Source organism: Thunnus maccoyii, chromosome 15 (genome assembly GCF_910596095.1).
Source record: "Thunnus maccoyii chromosome 15, fThuMac1.1, whole genome shotgun sequence".
NCBI lineage: Eukaryota > Metazoa > Chordata > Actinopteri > Scombriformes > Scombridae > Thunnus > Thunnus maccoyii.
In genome coordinates this window covers 854,147-874,146 of record NC_056547.1, presented here as the reverse complement: position 1 = coordinate 874,146, position 20,000 = coordinate 854,147, and the positions used below count along the sequence as shown (strand labels likewise).

The 20,000-nt window shown below is 41.3% G+C and overlaps 3 protein-coding genes and 1 long non-coding RNA gene across 7 annotated transcripts in view; 1 reads left to right on the top strand and 3 right to left on the bottom strand.

Annotated features, from left to right (window-relative positions):
* The window catches only part of cdc42se1 (CDC42 small effector 1), a 28,380-nt gene extending 28,328 nt beyond the window's left edge, over positions 1-52 (top strand). For all 4 annotated transcript variants that reach the window (XM_042435936.1, XM_042435937.1, XM_042435938.1 and 1 more), the window contains one exon: positions 1-52. This exon is cut by the window's left edge and continues 821 nt beyond it. The gene's annotated coding sequence lies outside the window, so the exon portion shown is untranslated.
* A 230-nt stretch (positions 53-282) lies between these two features.
* On the bottom strand, positions 283-4,577 carry LOC121913267. The gene is made up of 2 exons (XR_006100275.1): positions 4,539-4,577; positions 283-2,696 (listed from the first exon to the last, which is right to left on the bottom strand). It is a non-coding gene; the product is annotated as an uncharacterized LOC121913267 (long non-coding RNA).
* Positions 4,578-12,772: 8,195 nt separating this feature from the next.
* Positions 12,773-14,984, bottom strand: LOC121913160 (tripartite motif-containing protein 16-like). The gene has a single exon (XM_042435841.1). It carries the CDS (start codon positions 14,461-14,463, stop codon positions 12,796-12,798), a length of 1,668 nt encoding a protein of 555 aa, XP_042291775.1. The 5' UTR covers positions 14,464-14,984; the 3' UTR covers positions 12,773-12,795.
* Positions 14,985-19,295: 4,311 nt separating this feature from the next.
* The window catches only part of LOC121913190 (BCL2/adenovirus E1B 19 kDa protein-interacting protein 2-like), a 6,484-nt gene continuing 5,779 nt past the window's right edge, over positions 19,296-20,000 (bottom strand). The window contains exon 13 of the mRNA XM_042435892.1: positions 19,296-20,000. This exon is cut by the window's right edge and continues 192 nt beyond it. The gene's annotated coding sequence lies outside the window, so the exon portion shown is untranslated.

The window sequence follows — 20,000 nt, the reverse complement described above, 5'->3', positions numbered from 1 at the left end:
TGCTCTGCGTTCAGCCTCTAAAGGATTCATGTGCCTGTTTTCTTTTATCCCCCCCCCCCCCCTCGCCGCCCCCCCGCCGCCGCCTCTGTTGTTGCCTCAGTGATGACATCATTGGACTTCAACCCCCAGGATGCTTCACTCTGCTCGGCCCACAACCCAGTGCTGAATGATTAAAGACTCTTGTTTTAGGGGACGGGAAAGTCCCTCGAATCCTGAAAGCTACACTGGAGACTGGACCAGAGTGTGTGTGTGTGTGTGTGTGTGTGTGTGTGTGTGTGTGTGTGAGTGTGTGTGTGTGTGTGTGTGTGTGTGTGTGTGTGTGTGTGTGTGTGTGTGTGTGTGATGTCATATGGTCTTAATATTCCACCAGTTTAAATATAAAACGTTGCTTCACTGACGTCTGCAGAGGAGTCGACACACAGTTCAGAGCTTCCGTTTCCTTTAAAAGTTCCGTATTTTCTACTTCATGTAAATGTTTTTTACTTCAGTTTCTGATCATTTGACTGTTTAAACTCATCAGCTGTTAAGATTCATCGTTGAACATTTCATGAAGCACCTGGCGGGAAAAAATACCGAGTGTTTTTAAGTGATTCGCTGTGATTTGACTCACAAACATCCCGACTGACAGTGAAGCAGACGTGTGACAGAAGATTTCTAAAACACGTGTTTAATATATATTTGATATAAAAGTAAAGTAAAATAAAAGAGACTGTCAGATCCCCACCAACCAAACTCTGCACAATCATCTTAGTATTTAAAAGATAAATATACATTTCATTTTATTTACATGTTCTCTCCCTACATGACGGTCGAAATGTTTCACAGCTCCAGTGTCAGTAACACTAAAACCTTTCAATCCAACTTTAATAGATTTAGTTTAATTAATATTCAATAAAACTCTTCATCAACAGTTTTTGCAGAATGTGAATCCTGAAAATTTCCAGACTCTTGTTGACAAAACTGTAAATTGAATCCAGAAGTGAATAACAGCTGTAAAATCTAAGAGAGTAGTTATTATTAAAGTATTACCAGATGAACTGATCCATTCATCTTTATATTGTTATTGATGTTATTTGTTTTAAGATAATCTTCTAAATTGTGTATTTGCACAAAAACACACGACAGCATTAAAACTCATTTCCAAGCTGCTGTCTTTGCTCCACATGTTGAATTTGAATGAAACAACCAAACAAACAAACAACAACAACGTCAAACACAGACAGAAGTAACGTGACGACATCTGCAAACACTCAGCTGTGATTTCTGTCTCAGTTTTTTTTTTTTGGGGGGGGGGGACAAATCTTCAGGGTCAGTCTCCAGTGGGGGGGAAATCCATCCAAATCTGTTTTAAACCCACAGCTGTTGTCTACTGTACTCTGACTGGTTGCCGTGGAAACCGCTGAGTCACGGTGTTCCTCTCGCCGTGGCGACCGGCCACTTCCTCCCTGCGGCCGAGACTGAAGAAGCCAAAACTTCTATTTAAGGAAAATCTGAGCAGCTTCTCGCTCGTCTCAGTTTCCTCAGAGGCCGCGTGGTGCGTTCACTGGACTCCTCAGAGGGTGGGAGGTTTTAAACTCCATCCTTTACCTCATCTTTCTGAAAGATTCTCTGGAGTACTCCTCCGCAGTCAACGATCCTGACAGGCCAAAGATAATTAAACTCCGACATGGAGGCAAAAAAAAATGAGACGAGGCAACGTTTTGCTGCTCTGCAAACATTCAAGCTGTGTTATTTCCCACAGAACTCTGGGAACTGTAGTATTAAAAACACACCTGCTGTTACCACCGATAACCTCAGCTGATGCCAAATCCATCAGGACTGAAATCTGAAGATGAGTTCAGACTGAGCGGGAAACACATTTAATCATTTATTTAAACAGGTAGAGGTGTAAAAGCCACGATAGTTTAAGAATAAAGTATTAATTCTACAAGAAGCAGTTAGAACGATTTACCAGGTGACTGACAAGCTGATAATAAGAACAAATATAAAGTCGTCCGTTCATGTGAGGTAACGAAGTTTCACAACGACCAACAATGTGCTTAATGAACGTTTGTACAGTCGGTACAAACAAACCACACAGCCGGAGTAACACGAGGCGAAAATTCACTTTTAGTTTTAGTTTATTTATTTGCACAAATTACAAGACAAAAAACAACAACAACACACTGCAAACAACAAACAACACAACAGCGACGGCGTGTATCTGCGGCGTCGTCGTCGACCTCTCGGCTCAATCTGCCTCATATTTCTTCTGATTCCTGGAAACTCAGACCTGTTCTCAGGATCAGTTGCCGGTCTGTCAGACCTGGACCAGGACCTGCTGCCAAAGTTTGACTCCTGTTGTTTATAGCAACCATAGTTCCTCTCTTCCTCTTCCTCTTCCTCTTCCTCCCGGCTTACAGTCCAACAACACTGGAGAGCACTTTTTCCCTTCTGATGACCCTGAACGTGAAATCTGTTCTCATCTTGCTGAGTTCGTGTCTCCTGACGACAAAGTCGAGCTTTTCTCATTATTATCAAATGATTTTTACGCTTTTGGTTTTGTTATGAAAGATGTTGTTGATTTTATTGAACTGTTTGTGTTATTGTACAATCTCATTCTGAATATATGTTGCATAGTTAGTGTTGTATGAAAACATCTGTTCAAAGTATTTCTGTGACTTTCGGCACCTTGAGCCTCTGTGGATCTGTCAAACCTGCAGAAGAAACAAACACAACAAATTCAAACTTTTGTAGCTGATTTTACTCGTCAGCAGCTGTTTACATGCTCACTAACATCCAGATATATATATATATATATATACATATATATAATCTGACAGGAGCCAATCAGCAGCTTCCACAGCTGAGTGTTGAGCTGCAGTTCCTCTAACGTCCACTAGATGCTGCTGTGATAAAACTCTGACTGTGTTGAAGTGGACAGGAAAACCTTCAACGTCTCCTCAAATAAACTTTGAGGTTTATTTGGTTGATACGTTTCTGAGCCGCGGCGGTCGCTGCTAGCTTGTTTGTGACCTGTGAGCATGAAAACAGATCTGAAAGTCATTAATATATAAGAATCATCCTTCTGTTTCAATGACGATCTGCTGACCGGCGAGATCTGAGAAACAGCCTGAAAACAAACCAAAAGTCCAGCTTTAGTTACTTTGAAGATGACTAATGCTAATGCTAATGCTAATGCTAATGCTAATGCTAGAAAAAAAAAAAAAGCATCAGAGCCATGTGAAGACAAAGTCTGGAGGTTCGAGTCGGGATTTTACTGACAGTAAAACTGAAGGATTAAAAGATGATATTTTTTATTCTAAGTTGTGTGCAGATAATTAAGACGTGGATCTTATATGAACAAGATACAACTTGCTTGAATAACGTCTTTAGTGGACAAGATACGAAGATTCTGACTTTATGGGACCAAGATAATAACTTCTGCAAACTAGATGATGTGAAGATAATAACTGTTGATGTCACACAGACAACATTATAAACCAGATACTAACCTGTGTGTAGAAGAATATAACTGTAAAAACACATCGATTTTGTTCAAACAAGCTTATTAAATATCATCCTTCAAGACTTCAGGGATTTAACAAACACTTGATGTGTTTCTAGAAGCTCCCACACTTCTCCCAGTCTCACCAGTATAAAACACCGACAGGTAACTGGGAGGAAATGTGGAGGATCTGGAGACTTTTTTTAAAGTGCTGCAATAAAACCGTAGTTTAACTTTTATATCAGAATAAATCTCAGATTGATTCTCAGTTCTTATATTTTCCAACAGTCTTCACACAACACATCTGATCCTTTGTGAAGATATTTTGGTGTTAAAGTGTCGTGAACGTGTGATATCTGTGTGACTGATTCATGCATTTTTTTTGTATTTTCTGGTTTTCTGGTCTTGTGTTTGGTTTTGTTATGTAACCTCCTCCTCTGCAGAGACGTAGAAACAGAAATACACTTTTATTCCTCCTCGTTATGTAACACGTGTGTCTCATGACGACTGAATAAATCTGCTGTTTCTCCTCCAGTTCTGTCTGATGAACATTTTATTTTAAGATGATCAAATGTTTGAGGCTGAATTATAATCAATGAATGAACACGTCTTAATCTTATTACTTAACATCTCTTTTAACCTTCTTGCAAATGTGTTAATTTTATATTTTGTAAAGCATTTGATTAAACTGTTGTTAAAGCTACTTTAATATGATTAGAAACTATTTATAAATGATTCATATAAATGAATGAGTCATTTGGATTCCAACAACATGTTTATTTATGTTTATTTACGTCATTTATATATTTCATTTCAGCTCAGTGTTCGTCTCTGCTGTGTTACAGTTGCGTCTAGTTTCTCTGCTCCGCTCTCTGTGCGTCGCTGGGGGGCGGAGCTTCGTCCGTCCACACACACACAGAGCGGAGCGGAGACACGCGGAGGAAAACGCTGTGCAAAGCCTTCCAAAAGTTGGAAAACGTCCTCAGCAGTGACATCACAGTTTACTGGTGAGTTTTACCAATAGACTGTATAAAAATATGGACGTAGTTACCATGACGACACTCGTTGGTTTCTGAAGAGCGGTTTTGAAGCTCAAAGTGAGCCGCTCCGGCCGTCGCCATCTTGGCAGTACGTGACGCTGCCTAACTTCCAGCCAATCAAAAACAGGCAAAGAGGCGGGCCGAATGGCTGAAACAAGCCACCTAGCGGCTGGCGGACCTGTCACTCAAAGCAGCCATGTCCTTCATTATGCAGAACTTTACGGCTTAATAAAATCTAAACGGGTGAGTTATAAAAAAATTCACCCCCCGTACAGTTGTCATGAAAGAGGAAATTAGCTACAGAGACCAAAACCGTTGTTTGTACCAGGCTGTAAACATGTTTATTTCTGCTGTAAAGTTGGACATTTTAACATGGAGGTCTATGGGGCCGTTCAAGGAACTGCAGTTTGGCTTCATTTTACAGCCCCGGAGGTTACTGCTCGGTTTTACGGAGCTACAGGCGGGGCTACTATCCGTTAACTGTGGTTGGCCGGGGCGTGCGTCACTCAGAAAACAATCAGCCAATCAGAAGAGAGGGAGAACAGGCTTAAAATAACAAGATAAATGAATATAAAAGTAAATAAATAAGAATAAAAGAACAATAGTAGATGAAGTCAAGGTGTCAAACTCAACTGGAGTTTAACAGGTAAACTGTTCCAGAGATCAGCAGCAGCCTCTGATCTCAGCGCTCTAACTGGAGTACCATGATGATGATGATGATGATGATGATGATGATGATGATGATGCAGGAGTTCTGCTGGATAAGGTGGCGCCAGCCCATTTAAACCAGCAATGAAATCTTAAAATGAATCCTGAAACAGACAGGAAACCAGTGGAGAGATGCTCCAGTTACTAACTGGTGTACTAACGACTGTTCTACACACACGTACAAAGAATCACAACAGTCGGACCGAGGTGATAAACGCAGGAATAACTGAAGAAAACCAGTTCTGACAACTGAACTAATGTGTTGATGGGATGTGAAGGAGCCGTCAAAACATTTCATCTCAGAGTGAAGTTAATGTGCTTAATGAGGTCATACAAACAATCTGCCATATTAATACCATCAATAACATCTTTTCATCAATATCAGCCATCAATACAGGAATATTATCAGCCAGTTCAGAACTGCTGGTTTAATCTTCAACATTGTATTTTATCAGCTCATTATATATTACTTCAGTACTTATTTACAGTATTTGAGTACTTCAGGTTCACTTTCAACCACTGAACTTCATCATTAGAGCTTCTTACGTCACAGTGTGAAGGCAGCATGTCTGTATCTGCACGTATGACCTCGCTCACGTGTTTCCCGTGTTACACTTCATGTTTTATTACAAGCAGCTGCACACAGACCACAGAGAGCTGTAATAATGATGTGGGTGTGTGTGTGTGTGTGTGTGTGTGTGTGTGTGTGTTGCCATGGAGACTCCAGTCCAGCACTGAAGAGGAGGAAACAACACAAGTGGAAAAGATTTGGTCGCTGGTGGCTTGTTATAAACCGAGTGTGTGGGAAACACACCGGATAAATGTGTGTGTGTGTGTGTGTGTGTGTGTGTGTGTGTGTGTGTGTGTGTGTGTGTGTGTGTGACTCACTCGCTGCTGTGGGACAGTCTGACCCGAAAAAACATCACAGTCAAAGTTTCATCATCAGCTGCGTCACAGAAGACTGAAACAGTGTCAGTTAAACGTATAACATGTAGTGTCAGCCGCTAGGCGTCTCAATCAAAACAACAACAACAGACGGAGTGTGATGACGGTGTGAAGTAGCAAGGGATCATGGGAGTTGTTGTCTTCATCGTTAAATAACCAGCTTCACCGGGATAGGATTACTGCAGTGTTCATCATTCAGTCTCGTCCTCTCCAGAACAAACGGACCCGGAGATTAAAATCGTTAAAATACTAATTAAAGCTGTTTTACCTAAAAAATCAATATTTCTCTGACGATGTTTGGTGACCACCGGACTTCCTGGAGGGGCTGTTAGCTGAGCTGCTGCTAACGTTTGTCCAGTTTATTTCTCTGATAACTTAAGATCCAGACGTCCAATGACTAAAATCCTTCTTCCAGCTAAAAGATATAGTTAAAAACCACCTAAATTTATCATGAAAATGTGTCTTAAAACTGAATAAAAGTCCATTTATAACAGTTTGTGTGGAACAACCACAACGCCGATGTATTATCTTGTATGTGTGTAAGTTACTCTTTGGTAGACGCCATTGTAGCGGACAAACACAGCGCCGCCGTATGCATCTGGTGTGTGTTTACTCTTTGGTAGAGGAGGTATGACGCCATTGACAGGCGACCAAATGAAACGGTCCGTTACTTTGATTAAATTACAGATTTCTCTGGGTTTGAAAACTGTTGGAAACATTTGGGATAATGTAAGTACACAACTCAACAACATATATAACATAGGTCTAGTTGTTTTTAGACATTTTAATGTGGAATAATTACATATTATAGCTTTAAAGGATTAGTTCAACATTTAAAGAAATACTAATATGAGAGTGAGAAGGACCAGTGTGTACGATTTAGTGCCATCTAGCAGTGAACTAAATGCACACATCCTGACTCCAGCTCCATATATATATAATATATATAATATATATATTTAGCTTATGTTCCACAATGCAGAGATATAAAAACATGTGTGTTTGTCAGCTTAGTGTCTGACTGATCTCAGAAGTCTCTGCTGTTCTTTCTAACTTGTTTGAAATGTTGGAACAAGTTGGAACATTTTCAGTTCAGTCGCAGAGAGAGAATGTGTCTGTTCGTGTCCACTCACACTTTTAATTCACAAGCAATCGAAACTGTGGTGAAACTGACGAGTTTCATGAGGAAGCTCAGAGGAAAACATCAGAATACACGATGATGAATAAATGTAGGAACACGTCATCTATACATGTAGTGTGTGTGTGTGTGTGTGTGTGTGTGTGTGGTTTGGAGAGGTGACGACAGCTGAGCAGCAGACATCACATGATAACAAGTCATCAAACCACACACACACACACACACACACACACACACACACACACACACACACTCACAGTGTTTTGTTGTTGACTCCTCAGGACATAATGTGGTGTTCAGCTTCGGTCTCCTGACTGAATGAGGTGTTAAAGGAACAGTCCAACATTTCACTGAATCCTCTTGTTCACGGTCACCACGTCCGCCGTTTTCCCACAGAACTGAGCTACTTTTGAAACGGTTGAGTTTTGCTGGTCTGCTGGTTGGGTCGATCTATCTTGCATACAAATTACCTGAATAATATCAATAAATAAAAATCCATATTTTAAATAAAATAATTTATTTATACCCAAATCCCACTAACAAACTGACAGAGCTGCACGAATACACACGCCAACACGCCACCCATGTAGACACACACACACACACACACACACACACACACACATACACACACACACACACACACACACACACACCCGATGTGCTGTAACGTTCTCAACTGCTCAACATCCACCTCTCGAGTTCTGGGATTGTGCTGGTTTTGGGGCTGGTTTTGATGGTCATTGTGCTGGTTTTGGGGCTGGTTTTGATGGTCATTGTGCTGGTTTTGTCACACAGACCTGGCAACCATGTTCTTTTTCTGTCTTCTTCTACAGAGTCACATGTTTCATCTGGACATCACTTCCATCTGTGTGTCCAGTACAGAGAGAGGTCCAGGAGGTGTTTAGCCTAGCTTAGCACAAAGACTGGAAACAGGGGGAAACTGTTAGCTTAGCTTAGCACAAAGACTGGAAACAGGGGGAAACTGTTAGCTTAGCTTAGCACAAAGACTGGAAACAGGGGGAAACTGTTAGCTTAGCTTAGCACAAAGACTGGAAACAGGGGGAAACTGTTAGCTTAGCTTAGCACAAAGAGTGGAAACAGGTTTGCCAATGTAGCGACAAACAGCTAGTATAGTGGACTTTAAAGGGTCATTCTTGATACTAAAAATAACAATTCAACAAAAAGTTGTACTTACTTGGTGTTTCTCAAGCTTTCAGAAGACATAATTGAGAATAAACTGCTGGGACAGTCATGGTTATCTTGAGTATTCGCTGGCTAATGTTATAGTAGCTATACAGTTAACATATCCAGCATTATGCTAGCTGGATGTATTTAATTGATGTTACAGTACATACTAATAGCTAGCTTATCTGACATTATGTTGGCTGTTTTTAGCTAACTGGCGTTATAACAGGTAGACTGGTAGCAGAGGGGAAACTGCTAGCTAATGTAGCAACAAACAGCTAATATTGTGGAATTTAAATTCTTGACACTGAAAATATCAGTTTAACAAAAAATTCTCAACCCAAAGTTCACTTACATGTTTCCAAAGCTTTCACAAGTCTATATTGACAAATTTTGTGTCGAACTGCTGGGAAAGTCATTATGTTAATGTTATGTTACTGGCTAATGTTATGGTAGCTATACAGTTAACATATCCAGCATTACGCTAGCTGGTTGTAGAAAACTGGGGTTGTAATTACGGTATCGATAAACAGCTAGTTTATCTGGCATGATGTTAGCTGTTTGCAGCTAACTGATGCTGTACCAGGATGTTTGGCAAGTTTAATACAAAGATGTCCACTGGGGAAACTGCTAGCTTAGCTTCATCTAAAGGGAAAAAATACACCTTCCAACAAGTCTGTCTGATTTACATCTTGTATCTTGTTTATTGAAGAGGTGTAGAAACAGAAAAAGGAGATTGTTGTTTTAGCAGCAGTTAGCGTTGCAGCTATTTGATTACCATCAACCACAGTTGACTCACAATGGACTTGTTGGTTTGATCTCAGATCTTAGCTAATATGATACAGCATTTAATCAGACAGGCTAACAGTTTTTTGTGAGGGGGGTTGTTTGTTTTTTTGGCTTGTAGTGTGCAACAGCAGAAGAAGAAGTATTCAGACCCTTTACTGCAGTAAAAGTACCAATACAGCAACGTAAAAACAAGTAAGTAAAATTTATTTATATAACGCTTTTCACAGACAATCGTCACAAAGTGCTTTACATGAGCACAAAAACAAATGAAAGTCCTGCATGAAAAATCCTCCTACAGTAAAAGTACTTTCATGTAGTTAACATATTGCAGTAAGAGTAGTGGTTTGGTCCCTTTGTCCCATTTGAACATTTATTGAAATGAAAGCATGTGAGAAGTTTAGAGGGAAAAATCACTATTTGGTGGAGCTGTTAACAACTCATAGACATGTGAAATGTGACCCCGACTACACACTGCTTTTTGTAAGACGTCAAAAGCCAAAAAGGTTGGAAACCACTGGTTTCATCTTTAACAATGTGTTGTATTTTAAAAGCTTGTTATATTATCCATTGTGTCAAATCTTCATCTGAAAAGTAACTAAAGCTGTCAAATAAATGTAGTGGAGTAGAAAGTACAATATTTCCCTCTGAAATGTAGTGGAGTGGAAGTATTAAGTAGCAGATATTTAAATCTCTCTTTACTGATATTGTTTGAAGCTTCCAAAGGGTCAGTGAAGTTTTTACAGGTCTTCCTGCAGTGAACATCACAGCAGGTCAACAACTGAAACCTGAAAATTGATGCACGACACAAGAGGGCGCCTTCATCCTGCCAACCAGGGATGGATGGATGGATGGACGGATGGATGGATGGACGGATGGATGGACGGATGGACGGACGGATGGACGGATGGACGGACGGACGGATGGATGGACGGATGGATGGACGGATGGACGGACGGACGGACGGATGGACGGACGGATGGACGGATGGACGGACGGATGGACGGATGGATGGACGGATGGATGGATGGACGGATGGACGGACGGATGGACGGATGGACGGACGGATGGACGGATGGACGGACGGATGGACGGATGGATGGATGGATGGGCGGATGGACGGATGGATGGATGGATGGGCGGATGGACGGATGGATGGATGGACGGACGGACGGACGGACGGATGGACGGATGGATGGATGGACGGATGGATGGACGGATGGATGGACGGACGGATGGACGGACGGATGGATGGATGGGCGGACGGACGGATGGACGGACGGAGGGACGGAGGGACGGAGGGACGAATGGACGGATGGATGGATGGATGAACGGATGGATGGATGGACGGATGAACGGATGGACGGATGGATGGACGGATGGATGGATGGATGGATGGATGGATGGACGAATGGACGGATGGATGGACGGACGGACGGATGGACGGATGGACGGATGGACGGATGGACGGACGGACGGATGGATGGATAGAACAACACAGGACAGCTGATGAAGACAAACAGCATCAACAAACACCATGATTTTAAAGAAACATAAATACAGTAAAAGTGAAATAAAATGGTAGACGGCTCAGTGTTTGTGAAATCCTGAGCAGGATATGCATTCGGCAGTCTACCTGCATTTGGAGGAAAATACTTGCTGTACACATTTTTGGTGGCTCTTACTTGCGTCTCTCTGAGGGTAAAAACTCAAAGTGCAAAGAGTCGGGAGGATCATTTATAATCTGGAAATCTGGAAAGCCACGTCTGTAGCTACACTAAACATTTACATGACCTACCTCCTATTGGGAAAAGCCATCCAAACCTAAAAAGGCCTTGTAATTCAAATGGCCCAGCATTTACCTGATTTCAAGTACCTCAACTAAAACTGGCAAAACACAGTTAAGTAAATAAAACTAAAACAGGGGACAAGTGCTGCTCCTCTACTCCCAACCACACCGAATAATTCTTACCCCAAAACCTGAATCCAAGGATGAAAATATACAATTTCATGTGTGAAACGCCTCCACACTGGCAACAAGAGGCCTGCTATAACACCTACACAAATGCCGTATGGATACCACGACATATCCCAGGTTTTAAACAAGACAGCCAACAAATAATCCCACAAAAAGACAATTTGACTCAAATTTACAAAGAATTAAGTTTACCAAAGAAAAGTCTGTCATTATTCACACTCAGGCAAGTTTGGACGAGTCCCCATTTGTCATGAACTGGTTCATTGACAAAAAAGGGAATCACACATGATTAAAGCTTCTAAAATGACATTTATTGTCAACTTAAGATAAAATATAATAATAATAATGTTAGTCAACTAGGTCAATAATGAATGCAGTGTGTAGATGAGTGAAGTACGTGATGTGTGCAAACAAAACATAAACCCTAAGCCATCTGTCTGTGGAGGCCTGGGAGGAAGAGAAGAGAAAGAGGTTAACAAGAAGCCTCCCAAATAGGCTGGAGGCCTGAACTACCCAGCTGCAGGTAGTTTACTGACGCCATCTCCAGCCCCGCCCACCGGCTCCTGAGACAGGAAGCCAAAGCGACCTGACAATCACTGTTTGTCAGGACTCAACAAACCTTCTTCAAACCCAAACTTGATCAAATGAATTCTTATTATTTTCCAGTTTTTTAGGCCTGTATAACAAAGACTTTATCAACTAAATGAACAAATAAAATCTTGTTATTAAAGCAACAAGTGATAGAAAACTCTGCTCTTTCCTCTGTGACAAAGCTGCTTTAGTGAAGAAAGCTGAAAGTTCAGAGACTGACTGACAAACGTTTGTCTGCTCTGAACATGAACTCTGGACTTTGTGGTGTTTCAGGAGGAAAACTGCCTCAAATAAACTCTCATTTTAGTTTCACATTTTCTCCAGAAGCTTTGAATGAGATCCTGAGATGAAGACAGAAGAAAATACTTTGCTCACTGTTGAAAAAACATCTTTATTGATTATGTAAAGCTTCAGATTGTTCACACATCCAATCAGTAAAGTCTGTTAAATGACTCTTGTTCAATGATTTCATGTTCAGATTCACTTCATCCACACAATCAGTTAGTTTAACCCAGAATGTCAGCTATGTACAAGAACATAATAAATGATTATTATCATGATAATTACAGTTTAGTTGTACATTTCTTCATGAATTTACACAAATACATCAATACAAACATGAAACTAACATTTAGAACAAAGAGAAGTTTATATTTTCATCTGAAGAAACGTCAGTGAAGGTAAAAGACGTCATCATGAGCAGCGATAGCCTCCATGGATAAAAACACACAGCAAAAAGTCACATTTAAAGAAACTGAAAACATCAACAGAACAACAAATGAAAAGAAAAAAGTGTTGATAATCCCAGTTTGATTGACAGCTGATCTCTGTGCAGTTCAGAAACACCACAGCAACGAGCTCTCAGAAACAATGGAGACAAAAACATGAAGAATTACAACAGAATCTGACACATGAAGTCTGAAATGACTTCTGTCTATTTGAGTTTACACAACTCAGCATTGACTCCATTAGAATAAAACCAAAGTCCAACATGCAGAGGCTGAGTGAATGTGGTCTGGACTCTGTGGAGGAGAGTCATGGTTTCAAAGACACTGTAGAAGGACAGAATACCTGCTGTGTGATCCAGGTACACTCCTACTCTGGAGGAACGAGGAGTTGAGACGGAAGTTGAGATGTTGTTGAACCAAAGTTTATAATTGGAAAGATCTAAAGACCAAGATTTGTCATTACGTCCAAATCGACATTCATCCAAGCGTCCTTCTCTGCTGATATTCTTGTATGCGACTGCTACCTCAACTCCTGCCCTGCTCCACTCCACCTCCCAGTAACAACGTCCAGTCAGACTCTCGCTACTCAGGACCTGACACCAATCAGTGAATCTGTTCAAGTGACTAGAGTAAATCTGGTGTTGACTTGTTTGTTGTGCTTTTCTGTTTCCATCAGATAATAACAGCTGTGTGTGTGCTGTGTTTGGATCCAGGGTGATTTCACGTGAATATTTTAAGAATCCAGCTCTGGTCTTTGGTTCTGGTTGTGGCAGTAAAACCTCCACTTCAGTCCCTGTTGGTGAGATGTTTGTCCTTTTCTCCGTCAGGACGTCCTGTAGTTGATCTCTGAGCTCTGACACAGCTGCTGTCACATCCTCAAAGTGTCTCAGAGGACGGATATTGATGCTGGATGAGTCTGTAGATGCACTGAGTTGTGACAGTGAGGGGTAGTTGTGTAGAAACTGGTTGTGATCCTCTGTGTATGAAAGCTGCTTCAGTTCAGCGTCTTTCCTCTTCAGCTCAGTGATCTCCTGCTCCAGCTTCTCCTGAAGCTCTTTGACTGGACTCACTTCAGTTTCCTGCTGGGATCTGATCTGCTGCTTCACATCAGAGCTTCTTTTCTGGAGGAGACGGATCAGCTCAGTGAAGATCTTCTCACTATCCTCCACTGCTTTATCAGCAGAGCGACTGACGGCCTCCACCTCCTGTTGAAGCATCTTCACATCTTTCTCTCTGTCCTGGATTCTCTGCTGGATTTGTTGTCGACTCACCTCGAGCTCTCTCTGCCTCTCAGTCCTTTCTGCTGCAGCTGAGACTGTGTCGTGGCCTTTATGTTCATCCACAGAGCAGAGATAACAGATACTCTGCTGATCAGTACGGCAGAACATCTTCATCACCTCATCATGACGAGAGCAGATGTTCTCCTGGAGCTTCTCCGAGGGGTCGACCAGCTTGTGTTTCTTTAATGGACCTACATCATAATGAGGCTGGAGGTGTTTCTCACAGTAAGAGATCAGACACTGCAGACAGGACTTGAGGGCTTTCAGCTTCCTCCCAGTGCAGACATCACAGGCCACATCTTCAGGTCCAGCATAGCAGTGATCAGCAGGAGCAGCTTGGAGTCCAGTCTTCTTCAGCTGCTCCACTAAAGCTGCTAACATGGTGCTTTTCACCAGGACAGGCCTCGGTGTGCAGGTGTGTTTGCACTGAGGGCAGCTGTAGATCTTCTTCTGATCCTCTCCATCCCAGAAGCTTTTAATACAGCCCATGCAGTAGCTGTGTCCACAGGGAATAGTCACCGGATCCTTCAGTAGATCCAGACAGATCGAACAAGAGAAGGTTTCTTGGTCCAGCTGGACTCCTTTCTGCGCCATGTCTGCTCTCAGTAGCAACGACTGTCTGAGTTTCACTTCCTGAGAAGTGAAATAGGTTTGGGCTCTGATCTGAACAACATGTGTTTCTGCAGTGAATGCAGCCTGCAGCTCTTATACTGCATCACATTTTGGTTACACCCATCTGCAAACTGTAGATCTGAAGGGGAGGGAACCAGGAAGTGGAGCTTGTTGTGTTTAAAGGGGCAGGGATGGTTATCAGGACGAGGAGCAGCACTGTGAATTAAAACTGTTTCCTCAGTTACAGTGAAGTCTCAGTTAAAACCTCATTAAAACATCATTAACATCATCCCAAAGGACATGAATGAAGCAGATCAACTGATGGAGTTCATTTATTGATTAGTATGAATTGATGAATCTAGAAAGTGGATGTACTTTTGTTTTTACATTTGATTAATATGATCCTTTTAGTTTTCTCAGAACAGCACACTCCAGTGTTTCATTATCATCCTCCCAGTACAGTATTAAAGCTTTATTGATCATTGTTAAGAGCATGATTCACATTGAAGCATCAACCTTAAATAAAAGCTGCTTCAAACACACCGTGTGCTACCTTAACTTCAGTAACTGTTAACACAAACTAAAATTACTGCAAAATAAACCAGAACGCAGCGAAAACTAAAGTCAAAGCTCCAGTCAGTGAGGATCATAATCCAAACCACCAATAAAGACTTTAATAATAATCACTAATAAGTGTGTGTAAAGGTTGGGCTGCCAGAGATGATTCCTCTAAACACAGTCGCACCTCAAGCTGCCGTTTTATCTCCTGTGTTGTTTTCTTTGAATACCAAAGAGTTTAAAATCCACAGACTCTCACTTTAACTGACTAAAGTCTGCTGACAATACGACACTGATGGCTTCTGTGTGAAGGCGACACTGCAACAGATTTCATGTTTTAATCATGTCGTTTCTCTGCAGCAGCGCTGTTTGAAATAAAAGCACAGAGTTCATCTTATCCAGCAACACTCTGCTGATAAATGTCGACCTTTGACAATCACATGATCCTCTGTAGAAACTGTCAGCAGCAGCGCTGGAAGAAGTACTGAGATCCTTTACTGCAGTAAAAGTCCCAATACAGCAAAGTAAAAATAGTAAAAGTAAAAGTCCTGCATGAAAAATCCTCCTACAGTAAAAGTACATAAGTATTATGAGCTTGATGTAGTTAAAGTATTGCAGTAAAAGTACATAAGTATTATGAGCTTGATGTAGTTAAAGTATTGCAGTAAAAGTACATAAGTATTATGAGCTTGATGTAGTTAAAGTATTGCAGTAAAAGTAGTGGTTTGGTCCCTCTGACTGATATATTATTATATATGACATCATTAGATTATTAATAGTGAAGCATCAGTGTTAGAGCAGCATGTTACTGTTGTAGCTGCTGGAGGTGGAGCTAGTTTACACTACTTTATATACAGTTAGCTAGTTTAGTCCAGTGGTTCCCAACCTAGGGGTCGGGCCCCTCCAAAGGGTCAGCAGATAAATCTGAGGGGTGGTGAGATGATTAATGGGAGAGGAAAGAAGAAAAAACAAAGTTCTGATACACAAATCTGTTTTCAGTTTTTGGACTTTTTCTCTAATCTTTGATTTTTGCTGAAATATTGGATCATTTGAACATTTATTGAAATGAAAGCATGTGAGAAGTTTAGAGGGAAAAATCACTATTTGGTGGAGCTGTTAACAACTCATAGACATGTGAAATGTGACCCCGACTACACACTGCTTTTTGTAAGACGTCAAAAGCCAAAAAGGTTGGAAACCACTGGTTTCATCTTTAACAATGTGTTGTATTTTAAAAGCTTGTTATATTATCCATTGTGTCAAATCTTCATCTGAAAAGTAACTAAAGCTGTCAAATAAATGTAGTGGAGTAGAAAGTACAATATTTCCCTCTGAAATGTAGAAAGTAGCATCACATGGAAATACTCAAGTAAAGTACAAGTACCTCAACATTGTACTTGAGTAAATGTACTTAGTTACTTTCCACCACTGGAGACCAACGTGAAAAACAAGTTCATGTTAACTGAGACACTCTGTTCTGTGTTCCTGTTTATTGAGTTTCCTCAGCAGCTACCTCACTTCCTTCCTGTCAGGCTTCATTTCCTGACCAGCCGCTGGGTTCATAAAGGCCAGTCACACACACACACACACACACACACACACACACACACACACACACACACACACACACTCACTCTGCTGTTTCCTTTTCTTTATAAATGACTGCAGTGTTTCCACTCACATACTAAAGGTCTTCACAGGTATCCACATCCAGGTGGATCTGAGCTCCAACAGACCTGAGGACATGAAGTGATGAACTCTCAGTAGATGTCTCTTCATCCACCTTTTTATGATCTTCTTCAATTTGTGCATAAAACATGAGCGGAAACGATGAAAATTTGAAAAAAGTTGAAATATCACATGAGTAGTTTTGGAGTTGATGTTTGGATAAAAGAAGATTAAACATATTTAGTGAATAAATGATGTCATACAGGAAACATGTGACTTAACGTCCCTGTAGCTTCTGCCACCGCTGCAGAGACCAAACATGGCGGCGGACGTTTCTCTGGGCGGCGTTCAGGACGTGTCGTCTGTATAACTGACACAGAGCTGCTATCAAAACGCCTCCAGCAGCAGGAAGCTGTGATGTCATCACGCTCTCCATCAGCAGGCAACCCGGTCGCCAGAACAAAACGTTGGTATTGAACGTCTCTGCAAACCACAGAAACACTGAATATCTACGTTTCAACATGTGTTTTATGGTGTGACAACGCTGTGGTCTGGTCAGGTTTAGGCACAAAGACCACTTGGTTAGAATGAGGGAAAGATCGTGGTTTGATAATAAAATAAAAATGGCCGATGTCTCACTAAAAACAACCGGTTTTGTTGGTTGAAACAGGAAGCGGACGTTGGTCTGGAGGTGGTCTCGAACCGTGCCCCTCCTCCTCCTCCTGATAGGACAGATCAGCTCACGTAGATCGCATGTGAACTAACGTCACTTTAGAAATGTTGAGATGATGCGTATTTCACGTGTTGAAACGTAGATATTCAACATTTCTGTGGTTTGCAGAAACGTAAACTGCCGACGTTTCATTCTGGCGAGCAGGCTGGACCAGGATGTGATGTCACGTTTCCATGGCTTCAGCTCTGTTCATCACATCTTCTTCTGTTTCTGCTTTACTGCGGTCGACAGCAGAATCAGCACCAGCTGTTCACTGCTAATATTCACTAAACAGTCGTGGATGGAAACCTGACTAGTGATAAAACACATAAACATGTTTTCCAGGCTGTGAGAACAGATATTACATCATGAAAGGTCCTCTCTAGAGTCAGTGTTTGGTTTGTCCGTTCTGGGCTTCTGTAGAAACATGGCGGCTCCGTGGAAGAGGACCCGCCCCCTCTGTAGATATAAAGACTCATTCTAAGCTAACGTAAACACAACGATTCTTATTTTCAGGTGATTAAACACTAATTAAAACATACTTATGATTAAAACATACTTATTCTGTTTCTGCCAACAGATCCTTTAAATCTGACACGCTGCTCCTTTAAAGGAATAGTTCAGATGTTCAGACAGACACTCTGCTGCCTTCCCATGATCAAACAGATGTGCAAAGATAACATTTATGTCAATAAGAGACAGTTCCCAGCTAGCTTAAAAAGAAGGCGATGCAGTGATGTAACATTTTGGTTTTCTGTGTAAAATGTGAAATATGCTGAGACAGTATTATAAATCATACTTAGATTATTACCAAAGCATCAGGGTCACTAATGAACTCAGCAATAATGACCAGATAGTTTTGAATAGGAGGGGTTGTGTAAAGTATATAATATCATGTTTTATGATTTTGCGGTAGGTTCTGTATCTCAGGATCAAGGCCTCGCTTTGCTCTGTGTTCACACTGAACTCTACCAGCCTCCAGTCTATTTATTTGAGTCTTTCTCTTATCAGTTTTGAGTTTAATGCCAAGTTTTGGGTGACCTGAAGATTTATTGGCCCATCTGACAGCTTAGCTTAGCATAAAGACTGGAAGCAGAGGGAAGCAGTTAGCCTGTCTCTGTCCAATCAGACTTTACAGCTGCACCTGTAAAACTCACTGATTCACATGTTTTATCTGCTTAGTTTGTAGTGTAAAAGTGATAATTCACTGTGTTACAGGGAAATATGTGACGGACTACTTTTTGACGAGGCACAGTAATTCCTTGGAGTCTCTGCTGGTTGCCTGGCAACCGCTCAGAGACAATAAATAGTTAATAACACCCCATAAAAAGGCACTAATGGTATCAATGCTAACTATCCTACCTGACATCTAACTGGTTAATAAACGTAACACACACACACACACACACACGCACACGCACGCACGCACGCACACACGCACACACACACACACACACACAAACGCACGCACGCACGCACGCACGCACACACACACACACACACACACAAACGCACGCACGCACGCACGCACGCACGCACACACACACACACACACACACACACATACACACACACACACACACACACACACACACACACACACACATACACACACACACACACACACACACACACACACACACACACACACACACACACATACACACACACACACACACACTCACACACACACACACACACACACACGCACGCACGCACACACATGTACACACACACACACAGTTTCAGCTCCTCCTTCCCTTCGTCTCTTCCTGATTGAACTGATTGATGAGACGCAGCAGAGCAGAGTCTGTTCTAAACTCTCAGAGGTCAAACAAGGTCACAACAGGTCAAATATCTCGACCTCCACGTCCCTGTACAGTGTGAACAGTTTGAGGTTTTATGATGATAAAATGTTTCAGAAACATCAAACTTGGAAACGACTTTATTCCAAACCGAGAACATTTAACCCGTTTTAAAGCAAAGCAGCGAGTCTGGCAGGTTAACAGTTAAAATACTGAAAGTTCAGTTTGTTCAACATGTGGAAATCTCTTCTGGCTCTGATGATGTTAAAAAGACAAACTTTCAAGAGGAGGAAATGAACTTTTTACCGTCTACATGAGTAAAAACTGAAGTTTAATACTGTGTAGATGGAAACTGTCATGTGATCATCAGACAATTTTCAAGTATTTTTCCAAACAGACATTTCTTTCTCTAAATTATAAAGAATGAATGATTTATAAGTCAACCAGATAATCAGCTGTGTTATCAATAGAACAGCTGTGAGGACGAGATAAAGAACTTCTTTCTTTTATAAAATCAAATCATTTGAAATGTTTGCTCTTAAAATAAAATCAGGGATTAAATAAACATTTTCCTCAGAATATTGATCCTGTTGTAGTTTGTTTACATGATGCTGTAAACAAACACATGAACTTTATTTACTGTAAAAGCAGAAACTTGAAGAGATGAAGGTTAAAGTCGTCATCATCGCCGTTCGGAGGAGCACGCGGAGGATCGGCAGAGCGTTTTTGTTCTTCACTTCCTGTTTGGCTCAAATCTGATGATTTTCCCGCCGCTC